At 40.9% G+C, this 14,492-nt stretch overlaps 1 protein-coding gene across 1 annotated transcript in view; it reads right to left on the minus strand.

Annotated features, from left to right (window-relative positions):
- Positions 1–4,022: 4,022 nt before the first annotated feature.
- The window catches only part of Hipk (Homeodomain interacting protein kinase), a 39,308-nt gene continuing 28,838 nt past the window's right edge, over positions 4,023–14,492 (minus strand). The window contains exons 3-15 of the mRNA XM_089588471.1: positions 13,579–13,953; positions 12,491–12,583; positions 12,177–12,395; positions 11,506–11,878; positions 11,142–11,359; positions 10,404–11,045; positions 9,594–10,312; positions 9,258–9,347; positions 8,413–8,697; positions 8,168–8,324; positions 7,726–7,973; positions 6,130–6,540; positions 4,023–4,302 (exon numbers count right to left, since the gene is read on the minus strand). Coding sequence (XP_089444597.1) covers positions 4,104–4,302; positions 6,130–6,540; positions 7,726–7,973; positions 8,168–8,324; positions 8,413–8,697; positions 9,258–9,347; positions 9,594–10,312; positions 10,404–11,045; positions 11,142–11,359; positions 11,506–11,878; positions 12,177–12,395; positions 12,491–12,583; positions 13,579–13,953 — 4,029 coding nt within the window. The 3' untranslated portion in view covers positions 4,023–4,103. The remainder of the gene's footprint in view (positions 4,303–6,129; positions 6,541–7,725; positions 7,974–8,167; positions 8,325–8,412; positions 8,698–9,257; positions 9,348–9,593; positions 10,313–10,403; positions 11,046–11,141; positions 11,360–11,505; positions 11,879–12,176; positions 12,396–12,490; positions 12,584–13,578; positions 13,954–14,492) is intronic.

A 14,492-nucleotide genomic window follows, 5' to 3' on the forward strand; every position in this document is an offset into this window, starting at 1 on the left:
CAAACATACAGTAGCTTAAAGAATTGAAATGTCTTTCAATAAAAATGCAGTTCTGTTGAATATTTATTTTCAATAATTTAAGACGTATATTACAAAAAAAAAAAAAAAAAAAAAAAAAAAAGAAAAAAAAATAAAGCATACAGACCCAAATGTTTCATAGATACTGCACATGTATGATATAATACATGCTCTGGATCATTATTGGCCCTGTCGCTTATAAATATGTGTGTAAACCACTAAAGTTTATCGAGTGAAAGGATGTTCTAAGATATTTGTGACGTGTTTTCTAAAATATTTCAACGTTTTTCTTATTAATTTTCCTCGGTCATAGTCATCGTACGATAATATATTACACACAATACGTAAATATTTATTCGTCCTGGACGCTTATATCACTTACAATCGACATATTAACCCCGTCCGTTTGATATAATAGCTAATTACTTAGTTTTTCCCTCTTCCCCTAGCTATACCTTCAAAAGCAACTTCACACGAATTGAAAAGTTTTTTTTTCACTTTTTGTACCATTACTGCACATCGCGAATATATTATTACCGTGCGATAAACGTACTCGTTGAATTAAACATCCTAACGTAGTACATAATCCACTGCACAAGAATAACGAGCAGAAATAAAACATAGCACTTTCTCTCTGCTCGTACAATTAAATAATAATACAACAAAATTGTAATGGAAGCTTCAAAATTATTAGTTGAATGCAATTCAATGAAAAAAAAAAAATAAATAAAATAAATAAAGAAAATTCAAAGGAAGATCTTGATTAAAAACAGAAGAAAAAACAATGTAGGTACTACCTCGAGTTTAAAATAAAAAGTGCTTTTGATTTATACAAATATATGTATATAATATTTACAATAGATGTATGTACGTAAAGATACGTTTTATTGTATTTAAGGAAAAACGATGACGTGTCAAACGTTTGATCGAACGCTACTGCCTATCTGTACGACTATAAATACGCATCCCAAAATAAATAAATACGAGTGATTAAAATATACAAAAGCAAAAAATCTCTAGGGATTCTTCATTAAGTGGTACGTATATGCACTTGAAAAAAAGCATTGTGAAAACGTATTCAGGATTTTCTGTTTCCTCGTCGAAAAGCAAGCAATTTGGTAAATGGTAAATTTAACGCGACTAACAAGTATATCCTCCTACTAAAGTCTGTTGCGCATTTATCTTTTATTTGTTTATTTATTTTAATAATAAAATATCTCTTCTTACTCTTTCATTTAAATTCTACGCTCCGTCCCTCTATTCTCGATTAAACAAGGCAAAACATAACTCTCCTCGAACTTTCTACCTTTTTACTACGAAAGAAGAAAAAAAAAAAATCACTAATTTCGTACAACACAATAAAACATCAATAAGGATGATATGGTGATTACGTGAGCTTTGTGTCTTCTATATCTAATATTTATGCCAAAGATTAAATTGACCAAGGAGAAAAAAAAATCTTAATCTATACTTGATTTGAAAATCATCACCGAGCGAGAATTGGGGGTACGGTTTCTCTACGCTCGTGAAAATTCATATATTCCTATACATGTATGTACAGTTAGGTAAAAACAACGTTTCGATAACAAGGTAATCAAATGATATACAAACGTATACATAGATTTTTCTTCGTATAATGTAGCAGTGCAGCGAAAAATCGTCTGATCAACCGTTACGATTTTTCCCCGTAGCAGTCGCAAGCCTGCAGCGAATATAGTTAAATCATCTCCTTACAAGAAGCACACCAGCACTCAATCAATGTGCTGTTTTGTGCCGTGTGAGTAAGAAAAAAAAAAAAAAAATTCATTGTCAAATAATCTAGTAGTGAACGCTATTTGTCTCGATAAATACACAGCTCTCGATCATCATCATCATCTTCTTCCATTACCGAAAGGAAGTGCGGGACACCTATGACCTATACGTTAAATTATACATCAATAAAAAGAGATGTGCGAAAAAAAAACCTCTTAAATTTACACGTTTATATTACACTTGTAAAGCGTCAGTTCAATGCGAAGAAAATTAGAGCATAGCTTGTAATATGTACTTAAAGTAGTAACGAGTTATCGATCATCATCTGACTTTTTTCGACGAACGTGCGAACCTTTGCTTTTCTCCACCCCATCGATAAAACGTCAAGTGCTCCAATTGAAAACTTATCAAAGCTTAGAATAAACGATACTCGTCAATCATACCATTGTTCGTTAATTAAACACATCATTAAAGCAATAATCATTAGTTTTAGTGCAGTCGAAAGAAGGAGAAAAAAAAAGGTAAAATTCGTAAATTCAGTCGTCAACTATACGTATGATTAATTACAACAAACGACGTACCCAATCGATCGCGCACGTGCCTCTTACGTTTCGTGTATACGAGCGTTCACATGATTAAACCCTCGTACAATATTTCGACAACTGCGACCGAGTAAAACGGCAAGGAAAACCAAACCCATGCTAAAAATGTGTTCCTCCTCCGAAACTTTTTCTCTCGTGTTCATGCATAGGTCGAACGAACAACCACCTGCCCCACAGACAACGAAACAAAAATCGTCTATGTACAAAGGTGTTTCTGGGGGGGGTACGCAGCATGTCGTTTACATGTATATATACACGAATACAATTTTTATTTTTACACAATAATATATAGGTCGAAGAACGAACCTTGGGGAGAAAAGAAAAACGCTCCTCTCGCCCAGCGAGAGAAAGATTACATGTCGCATCGAGTAGTACACCATTGCGCATGCACGGAAGAGAGGAGCAGCGCATCGTTAAATTAAAAAACAGCAATTTTTTTTTGTTTTTCCCTCGCATATTTATATACATGTACACATTTGCAAGATCGGTTTCTTCTTCTTGTCACTCGATTTTGCGTCGCTTCATTTCATCTCTCTCCCCTTAAAAATGGCTCACAATGTTACATCATCAGTTGCGCTAATCACACGTCATCCACACATATACATATATCATATATCGTAGGATAGAGTCTTTTCTTTTATTTATTATACATAATACATGTGGGCACGTCGCGAAGTAAAGCGGCCGGATGAAGTTGGATAGCAGAGGGAAATACGTCGGTGCTGTCTTCTTACGTTGTGCGCACACATGAAAATATGATTTGTTACAACGAGGGGGTGTACAATGCGAGAGATTTCGGACACGACGGGCAGTGCGAGCGGGACTTACACATGTATATTAATGTAATGCAACGCAAGGAGGATCTCTTTTGGCTCAAGAAGCTTCAAAGGACGGATTGTCGGTGTGTGTCGTTTTATCTTCCCCCGCTGTGTTGTACACATTTTTTCTTTTCTATACCGGTTACTTTGATTACGTGCGAGTGTGTCAAGACAAGTTAATATACAAAAAAAAACACTCGAGGATCCTCCTTGGTTTTTTTTTGTTTTTTGTTTTTCATATAATTATATTAAAACGTGCGCTTTTTGAGCTCCGGCCGCGATACTTTGCGCAATGGTCCAAGTATGCGTTAAGACTCTTGATTATACTCTCGAGTAAAGCCATCGATTTTGATGTGTTTTTTTTTTTTTTTTTCATTTATTAAATCACTCCCATGTTCGATACGTGCACAAACGAGACTTTGGTAGAAGAGTCGAGGCATTTGTATACGCGTGTGTAAAATCAAATTCTCGAGCCAAAATTCATTGACATGAGCGTCCATTCGTTTTTGGTAAGAAAAAGAAAAAAAAAAAACCATATATACACACTTTTTTTTCTCAAGAAAGCCGCATCTTTCGTCCGATTTCTTTTTATTTACACAAACGATTGGCCTCGTTGGAAAGAAAAAAAAAAAAAAAACAAAAAACAAAACAAAGTTTCGACACATGCATTGTTCACGAAATTTATACAATAAACATCGGGACCAAAAAAAAAAAAAGGGTCCACCGTCTCGACGCGTAATTTAGACTAGAACGTAATCGTATCCGTACCAAAAGAGTAAATTCGTCAGAGGTGTGGACGATAGAGAGAGAAAAAAAAAAAAGTGAGGGGTTGGTTGCGACTGTTTTACGCAAGTCTCCACGGCTGGTGGCAGTCCAGGGTAACGAGGACGTGTCCAGCCTCGTTGGCGTCAGCTCACTCGGTCAGCCAAAAGCTGGACTGATGGTACTGGTGTTTGGCGGGCGACAAAGGGGCCAGCCCGTAAACCGCGGTGGGCTGCATGTGGGCGGGCAGAGGGTGCGCCGCGTGCGAAGCCAGCAACGGCCGGGCCGAGCTGTGGTGGGCCGGCGGTGGTAGAGCGCGGCTCGAATCGTACAGGGCCAGCGGCGAGGAGCTGCAATCAGAGGGGTGTCTCTCGAAGGTCAAGTTTTTCTGCCCGGCTTTATATATATATTATGGTCTTATATATCTTGTGAAAATCATTTCAGGGACAAAGTCTTTTTTTTTTTTTTTTTTTTTCCCACCCCCTTGCGACAAATAACGCGGCTATTCTGCAAGGGTCGCGTACAAGACTTTTCGTAATGCATGTATGCGAGAAAAATGGGCACAAGTTTCAAGAAAACAATAATGAAAAAGGGTTTTTATGGTTTCTGCACCTTACATCAAGATATTTATAGAAATCCATGTTTCTCTGTCCACAGTTGAATGGCTGATAAATTTTAAGTAAAGTATGTACTTATGTTTATGATTCCCAAAAAAGATGTTCTGGGTCCAAGGGTCAGAGCTTTCGGTGGAGGGTTTGCATGAGGGCGAAGCTCACAAACATCAAATTACCGTTTTTAAAAAAGATTTTACTGGCACTTTTTAAAAGTATAAAAATGAACTGGGTGTAAAAAAAAAATTTCCATCGTACAAATAAATAATTACGTGGAATTGTAACCATTATTCAACCTTGGATCAACCAAACAGTAAAATTTATTGAGTGTGCATACAAAACTATTTTAACTCTTTAACTGTGGGACTAAAGAGTCTAACAAAATACAAATATGTTGTTAAACTCAATTTTCTACGTTTTATCATGTAGATAGAAGTTGCTGATAATATTCAGCACTAATCGCATGTCAGTAGTAAAGCTCGCTGGTGACATAATTATCAAGCTGTCTCAAGTAGTATTGTACTACTTTATTCGACTTTTACACATACTTGTGTAGTATTACGAAAAATAAATTTTTGAACACCGGAAAATAAACGACCTTCGCTGCAGACCGCAAAATATTTTACGCACATTGTAGGAAATTAAATTTTATGTACTAAAAAAAGTGCGGAAAATGCCCATTTTTCGCACATTATTACGAACAAGTAAATTACGCTATGGAGGTTGGTGGGAAAAATATGTAAAGGGACGCTGAAAGAAAAATGAGTGACCCGAGAGCTTAATTGTTAGGGAATCTGAAAAAACTTCAAATTGTATTGTCGACTATTACCAGGCTTATACGTCACAAGAGAAGTAAAAAAAAAAAATAGTGATACTACTTTATTACTCGTTTCTCTGAAAAAAACAAAACTACAATGCAAACTTGAAGATAATAACAACGAAAATTACTTTAATACTGTTTGACGTGCTTGCTACAATTACGTCCCAAAATGGCTCGCCTTTCCTAAATCAAGGAATAACAAATCATTTACGGAAAAAAAAAAAAAAAAAAAAAAAAAAAAAAAAAAAAAAAAAAAAAAAAAAACATACCTACGTGACAAAAAAACTAAATATAAAAACTCAATTTCACAAAAGTAACGAAAAAACCAAAAATGCATAGTGTAAAAAAGAGAGAGCTTTGGAAATAAGTTTCCAAACCAAACAAATATTTACGGTCTCAAGAGAAACACCTCACAGCATGTAAAGTACTTGCATTAATTCTTGACAATGTACGATGTCATATACGTTGAAAACCGCGTATTTTAAGCATTCAAGTTATTAAATGTGACCCGTATAAACAAATCTACATTACGCACAAACACATACCGCATAGATGTGTCCCAATTTAAGGATATTCATGTATTTCCACGTATACAATCACATGCAATATAGAATTACTCTACGTGGGAAATCCCAGTCAATTGTAATGCAAATCCTCGTGTAATGCCATGAAAAACCTTGAAACGGGAACGTGTAACTAGATACTAAATTAAAATACTAATAAAAGATAATAAAAGTGGTACACACGTGCATGCATCAACTAGGTGTCTAGGTACCCACCCGGGTGTGAATCCCTGGTAGGTAGGGAGCGCTTGCTGTTGAGGTGGTGGTGCCGCTTGGCTGGGCGGTGCTGCGGTCACGTAGACGGGCGGTGGTACCGGGTGGGCCCTGGGTCGCACTGCGTGGGCGTACTCTTGGTAGAGCGGCTGGCCAAGGTGCTGGGCGCTCGCGGCTATCATAGCTGGGGCGACGGCTCCGCCGGGACTACGGCCACCGCTGCTCACGGGAATTCCGGAGCTCGAGCCGATGCCGCTGCTGCTGCTGCCGATCAAGGACGTGCCACCAGGGCTCAGGTGGTGGGCTGCACTCGAGACGTGCGCGTGGCTCGACACCCCGTGACTTGGGTGCACGGCTCCGCTACCCACAACTTGGCTCTGCCTGCAAACAATAAAAATAATCACTTCGTTATTGTGTTTTTAGAATTTTCAGGTGGGACTTTTGGATTTATTTTGCGTTACATACATGTGACTACATTTTGCGTTTCTTTCAGTGGTTCCACTAGCCGTGCATCGACTAAATATAGTTTAGTTATAAAAACAGCAACAATAACAATCATAATAATGATAATAATACGAAAAAATCGCCAAGAAAGGGTAAATTATGTTTGATTGACTCAAAGCGTGTAAAGAAAAATTTTGGGTGTTATTTGTGTTTATTGTTGTTTGATGTGATATACACTATAACTCATGGTAAAAATAAAATTGTCAGCATGCCCATGAAATTTTTAGAATTAAATACACTCATTATACAAAAATTGTGCAACTAAAAATAGTCATACAAATAAATAAATTTATAAATAAAATAATCATATAAGAGCATGTCACAATAATAGCCAGAAATTCGTACATCACAGAATAACAATAATGTTACCATAAATTGGATTAACCAATCGTGGATTTTTTTAGTACTTTTTCTTTTTTTTTTAATTAAAACAAATTATTGTTATTATTTTATTTTCTTTTTTTAATTTTATTTCACAGCCTAGTTTAAAGGTACTAAGTAAAGTCCATTTAACTCTGTATTGCTGTGTTATTCTTCTATTCTCATTGTCACAGGAACAAATCGTCCCAGAAGTATTGAAAATAAATTGAGTCACATCAATGAAGAAATCTTATTTTACATTATTTACATATGGCTTCCAAACCATTGGAATACGCGCATGTGGAATGAGTTTTTCAGAGGTGCATTTCAAGTATATACACGTACAAAAAACGCATTCCTAAACCACTTCGCTACCGCCGCCGCCTTCAACATTCATCAATTTCACACTGGACACACAAGCAAAAGCCATAAAAAAATGATACAAATAAAATTATCAAACACACATAACATAAAAAAAAAAACATAATAGAGATTCACACTGGCACACTCATCAGACAAATGATAACAAAAAATAAAAATAAAAAATCACAAGCGTCTAGTATTTGGAAATAATTATCAATCCGTTTGTCATACTCCAACGACAGTCAGGCATATCACGACATTTACAGATGCACATGCTTGAAACTGTTGCGTTTGCGGTAGTAAGTACCCACGCCATGGCACTCAAACTTGTCACAGTACCTGTAACTGTGCACCCCGCTGGCAGCAGCAACTGCCCACTTTTCTCGGGTATGCGCCGCTGGAGGCTGCACATACTCGCGCTTACTCGGCCACGAGACTCGCTTGTCAGCGCCCGTCGTCGTATAAACGATATGCTGCTCCAGCAGGTGAGGGGGTGGTGGCAGCACTGCCGGCGCCTGTACCACCTGGGCGTTGCTCGTCGTCACGTACTGTAAAGAGTATTCATTGTAATCATAGCCACCGTCATCCTGTAAAAGTATTAGACCACATCGAGATTAGTCGTTAGGCTTTTTCACAGCGCAAAGTATACACTTGAAGCGATCTGATGATTTATTTGTTCAATAAAAAAATTGCAAGGTTCGTGTCACTGTTGGACAAAAAGTACGACTGACGGAAAAAGCGAAACTACACTTGTGGGAAACGGTTTGACTTTGCAATGTACCTGATATGTCGGTGCTTCCTTGCAAGCGGCTGCGTGACAGGGGTGCGAGAGGTACTCAACACCAGGCTCAGGTTTCGTCGGGACGTTCATCACATTGCACTCTGACTGTACTTTCGCCAACAGACGCTTCTTTTGAGATTGTGAAGAGTAGCCAGAACTACAAAAAAAACACGTGTAAAAAAAACACACACACCAAAAACAGTGTTATTAAAAAAAAAAAAAAAAAAAAAAAAAAATTAGCTCACTTGATATGGTGCTGTGGCTGCGGCTCGTGCTTTATGTGCTGGGTCGTCTGCTGCTGGTGCTGAGTCAGCGGGATCGACGGCTGCGGGTAGAATATCGTCTGATGGTGGTGGATCCGACCGTTCGTTGGACTGATCTCGCCATCGCTATCCGCGACTGTCACGCAATTGATGACGTTTTTGCGCAGAGCGCGCTGGGACGACGAGGACGAAGACGAGACGTTGTTCGTCGTCGAATGAGCCTGTTGGGTCTGATTGTTGTGCATCGCCTTTGGTGTCGACTCGGTGCTTTAAAACGACAAAAAGACACCAAATTAGACGAGATCTTCTTCCTTATACCGATCAAGTGTTAAAATAGCTGTGTGGTGTTGAAGAATTTATTTTTCGTTGCAATTCATTCGCATCCACGACTTTTTCAACAGAGATTACGCAATGAAACTAGAACTCAAGTTGGAGATTGTGCGAATAATGTTAGTCGATGAATCAAGGAACAAACTTTCACTCCAAGCTGTGCAACCCAAACGTCTGAGAATAAAAGCTAATGGTTTTTTTTTTCTTTCTTTTTTTAATGAGCATTAGTATTGAAATCCTGTAATTAAAAATAAGGAAAACTGGTCCACCTCTGCCGAGAGAATACAGTCAGCGTAGTATAAAAACAATAAACACGAAATACACATGCAGCGCCTCGAATGTAAACATAACTTAGGAGGGGGGAAAAACATAGGAGGCTGGATGGTGCACATCTAATTATCAGCATGAACGATCCTTTTGTTAGTTTGATTATCTTTGATCTTAGGGGGGGGAGGGGATCAGACAGCAATGTGTATTTCGTATCTTTATAAATATACCTTCTAATGACCTCCTCACGGGCAGGACGTCCATCGCCAGACAGGCGGGGTGCCAAGCTCTGACAAGCATTGCACTGTCGGTCTCCACAGCTGTCAATGACATTTAATTATGATAGTAGAACGCTGTTTGAGCTTGCATGGCTTACACGTACAGGTATATGGTTCAGAAAGATAGGTTTGACTTGTTTTACAATAGCTACTTAATCATTTGTCATTGACGGTTCGTTTAGTCATTGAAAAACAGTACAATACTGTTGAAAATTTTATGAAGAAGATAGCTATTGACGAGAAAGTCCAGTCAAGTCGGACCAAAACCCAGCAAATATAGTTACTCACCCTTTTTCCGGGGACTCGTCGTCGTCGTCGCTGCTTATTATAATAACAGAGGCCGCGGGCGAGGGCGTGTCATGAATGGTGATAGTTTGCTGTCTTCCGTACGACCCCTGAACCGGATGATCGTTCTGCTGGTGCTGATGGTGCTTGCTCGAGGACAACGAAGACGAGGACGATGACGACGAGTGGTGGTGATGGTGGTGGTGGTGATGGTGCGACGTCAAGGAGGCCGAGGATTGAGAGGCCAGTACCGGCTGCGAAGACGACTGCCACGACGACGACGACGATGGCTGTATCGTCGGCAGGGGCGAGTGCTGAAGTCTGCCCCGGCCGCTGTTGCTCGGCGGCGTGTTCTCCTTGACGCGCTTCTTCACGGGACTAAGCTGCTGCTGCTGCTGCTCTTTTTTGTGCTCGTGGCTACGGTGCTGCGACTGCTGGGGCACGCTCAGATGGTGCTGATGGTGTTTGCTCACGCTACGCTTGCCCCAATTCTGAGGAGGCGCGTGGTCCACCAGGGCGCTCGTGTTGTAGACCTCGGTAACCGGAAAGACTGGTCTCTGCTGCAAGATCGAGCTTTCAACCAGCAGCGGCCTGCCCCATTCCGCGGCGTCGCTCAGCAGCGGCTGTTGGATGGCAGCGTGCTGGGGCGGTATCTGCTGCCATGAAGGCACGATCGCGGCCATCTGCCTGCTACCACCGGGCCAGGATGTTTGCACCGCGTTCTGCAGGTTTTCGCGCCAAAACAAAAGGCATAACCATGAGATATGGTCCAAGACCAACGAGTACACGAGTAGCAGTAGTAATATTACTTACCGTCAAAAGCATCTGCCGGCCGGTTTCCACCATCGAAACGGGAACCGCGTACTGCTGGGTGGCCGCAGCCGCAGCAGCCGCCGCCACCGCTTGCTGGGAAATGATGGAGGGCTGTATCTGCAGCGGGGTCTGTTGGGCCTGGGGAGGTTGCGCCACGACGACGTGCTTGGTGGGACTGGGCATGGTCTGATAGCCAGGCGGTGGGCATAGAATGCCTGGCACCAGTTGGTGCGGGAAATCGTGGACCCCGCCCCGGCCGCCGGTCGAGCTGCTGGACGAGCTACTGTACTGGGTGGTTCGGCGCCCGTTGTCTGGCCTGTAGATCTGGTAGAGGCCGTCGTAGCCAGACTGCGCGGTGCGGTGTTCGCGCACCAGACGCTGCACTTGGTTGTTGAAGGTGAGGGTGACGGCAGTGCCGTTGGATGTTGGTACGTGGAAGTTGGTCACGAGAGACGTTGGTGGTGGCTGTGGGGCCGGAGCGGGTTGATGGTGCGGCGGACTGGCCGTAAAGTCACCGGCACGCCTGCAGACCTCCATCATCTGCACCGAGGCTTTGACGTTGTTGCAGTGGGCGTAATCAACGAGGTGGGCTAGGGTCACGAAGGCGTGATTTAAGGCTTCGCCTGGTGTTATTCTCCGCTCCTAGAAAATTAAATAACAATTGTATGTTACATTGTTGTTGCGTGAAAAGTGACTTTCTCTCGTTCGAGAGTAATGATTGGTCGAATTAAATATTACTACCTGGTCCATCGTGAGCATCCTCTTGAGTAGGTCGATGAACTCTCGTCGATCGGCCTTTTCGGCGAGCAATTGGCCTCCCTCGAGATCTGTGGGGACGTTGACTTGGCCAATGTCGTCGAGACAGTTGAAGATGTATTTTCTGGCCTCTTTGGACTTGATGCTGGTCTCAGCTTCGTGTTCCTCGGGGGTTTTAAGACGCCAAAACGGATACGTACCTGAAAGAACGAACGCAACGCTAGCATGTAATAATCCGAGGCTTAATGAGCAATTGTTGTTGTATAGAATAGGCGAAATGATTAAACAGCAGATAACGAAAAATACTTACGATCGGCCGTGTCAATTTCATTTGAAAAGTACTTACTATCCATGTCCCGGTAGAAGAACTTGGTCGTTTTGCTGGCATTGTTGAGCATGTGCTCGGTTGGCAGACCCTGGGTCTGGCTAATATATCGAATTTGATCGTACTCCGAACTACCGGGGTATAGAGGCCAGCCCAGGAATAGCTCGGCGACGACGCAGCCGAGCGACCACATGTCAATAGCCTCGCAAAATGGCAAACCAAGTATTATCTCTGGGGCACGGTAGTATCGCGACTGGAGGTATGTGTTGCAGACGGCCTTCGATACGTGTGAGGCCGAGCCGAAGTCTATCACTTTGACGCGGTACGGCTGTCGGACGGGATCAACCAACATGATATTCTCTGGCTTCAGGTCCGCGTGGATCAAACCCAGTTGCTGTAACATCGAGATTTGTGTTATTTGCTTGTGCACACGTGTTGGGTTTTTATTTTATTTATCATCGAGCAGTCGTAGCTCTCACTAGTCTCTTCGACTATAATTACAGCGAAGGCAAACAAAACACATTCTTTACCTCTAGTGAAAAAATTCTCTAGTAAACAATGCACTTGGAAGCAACAATGGTTCTATTTTTAAAATAACTCGAGTTACTTGTGTGAAAAACAAAAACTATAAGTGATTTTTTTTCTACAGTTTTAAAGAATAAGTACTTAATAAAAAAAACACTTCTACTCACTTTCAGTTTGAGCAGCGCCGTGAGCACTTGCTGGAGGATCGGCCTGATGTATTTCAGTGGCAGAGGCGAGAATTTGTTTTGTTTCAAAAAATCATACAGGTTCTGCTCCAGCATCTCGAACACTAAGCAAGTGTGGGATTTATGCTGAAAGCATTCGTAGGCACGCACAAAATTGAACTCATCCGCATTTTCCTGACTGAGACGAGACAGGATGGAGACCTGTAGAATTGAAAAGAAAAAAAAAAAAAATGCAATCATTAGAAATTAAGCGACACATGTATGTGTGTGAGAGAGAGTTCATAGTGTGTACTCACCTCAATTTGACCTTGCCGAGCATAAGATGGATGATTTTTTAAAATCTTTATGGCCACTATCTCGTTGGTGCCTTTCTTCCAGCATTTGACGACCTACGGAGGAAAAGCAATTCTCAAGTTCGGTATTTTTTTATGGTCGAAAAAGTTGGGTAAAACTAATAAAACACACACTGCTGGAGCTTAAAAAAGCGCTTGTCAAGGCTTATAAAATCGAAAAGCAGCGTTTGAATTCGATCAAGGGGCGAAGAAATATTACGGTCAAGGATCGTTTTTTAAACTTTTGCCTTGATATTTATTTTGTGCTATGAAAATTCGCGATTCACAGTAGAGACTTTTTTTTTAACAAAAATATTTAAAAAAACGTTTTAATTAGTGCTATTATTATTATATTGTTATTAAGTTCTATGATTAAATATGTTATTTGTATCACTTGTTTGCATTCCTATACAGACACTTTACCGTAAAAATCAATCCTCTACCATTTGATTGTAACGCACAATTTTGCCGACGTGAAAAAAAAAAGAAAAAAAAAAGAAAGGTTTTCTCAATTAAAATCCGATTATTACGAGAAAAACAAAGTTAGCACACGCATGGGCGAACGCACAGAATTGTTTTCTCGAGCGCGCTTAATGCACTTGCAAAAGAAAGTGACGAGAAAAAGCTCGGCAGCCAAGTCATGTTACACAGCAGGTGTTTCCGAGAGGCAGGACCTTCGCAGCGCGCGAGAGTACAATGAATTACGTTTGGCTCTTAAGTATTGAAAGAAAAAAAAAAAAACTTTTATATGTGGTCGGGCAAGTATTGAATTTGCAGCATTGGCGCAAGAAACAATCCCAATAGTTATACACCGAACAATCGAGAGTCACGTTGTGAAGGATTTTTCCTCGACCAATCCGTACACGCACTATCGACTTTTATTTAAACCGATCTTAATACTTTTTTCTCTAGATAAATAGGGAAACATTTGCGCGGGTATATTCCCGATATCCAGCACATATAATTAAATCAAAGGACTCCCAAACAGTACCGCTTTTTATTCAAAAACTCAAACTTGTTTTAACGATTAATTGTCAATGAGCAAGACTGACCTGTCCGAAAGTGCCCCGCCCGAGAAACTCGAGGACCTCGTACTGATTCGTCATCGAGTAGAGCACCTCGTGCTGGACCAGCTGGTAATCACCATCACCCTGAGGATTGGATCCGTTGCCATTGTTGTTGTTGTTGTTGTTGTTGCCATTGTTGTTGTTGTTGTTGCTAACTTGTTTCGGATGGTTCGCCATGACGCTGGATTTGTGCAAGTGATGGGTAGTGTTGTTACCCTGCGTGGAGGATTGGAGCTGGCCACCGTGGTGATTGTGCTGATGGGACGACGCTAGGCCGCTCGCTCCGCTCCCGTTGTTGCTGCTGCTGCCTGACTGGATCGCCAGAACATCGGCGTTACCGTCGCGGGACAATATTCTCCTCTGCAATCAAAAACCAAATACTCGACGTTTATCAACATGTTCTGCAGAGTACAACACTGTACAATCCAACGTGTGCACACGTTCAAAGCGTGTAATCGAAATTTCTGTTTTTGTTTCAAGGGCATTATAGTAGTCTTGATGAACGTTTCAAGAACAACCAAATCCATACTTCGTACACTACTTCATGTTAAATTCTGTTAAACTAAACTATTGTTTTTCATCAACGATTGACACAAGAAGACTGTAGAGCTATTCAGCCTATTCCATAGCTTTCCTACATTGGGTTTTTCCATTCAAAAGTCTCTAGTTTGGAAAAACTGGTCAAACACTTGATGCATCATGGATTTGGTTGTTCTTCAAATTCTTATCGATGCCACCACGATGTATTTTATAAATAACGAAAATTGCAACTCTGCACACTTTCAACGTGTACTTTAACACGCTTGGATTAACAGTGATGATGCATTGCTTTGGAAAAACCACATGAATTTCGTTACACTACAGTTATATCATTTTGTTACGTTTATTATTGTATAAAT

The sequence above is a fragment of the Copidosoma floridanum genome, unplaced genomic scaffold (assembly GCF_036245765.1).
Source record: "Copidosoma floridanum isolate Cflo_tuat_1 unplaced genomic scaffold, Cflo_Japanese_pri ptg000007l, whole genome shotgun sequence".
NCBI classification, from domain to species: Eukaryota; Metazoa; Arthropoda; class Insecta; order Hymenoptera; family Encyrtidae; genus Copidosoma; species Copidosoma floridanum.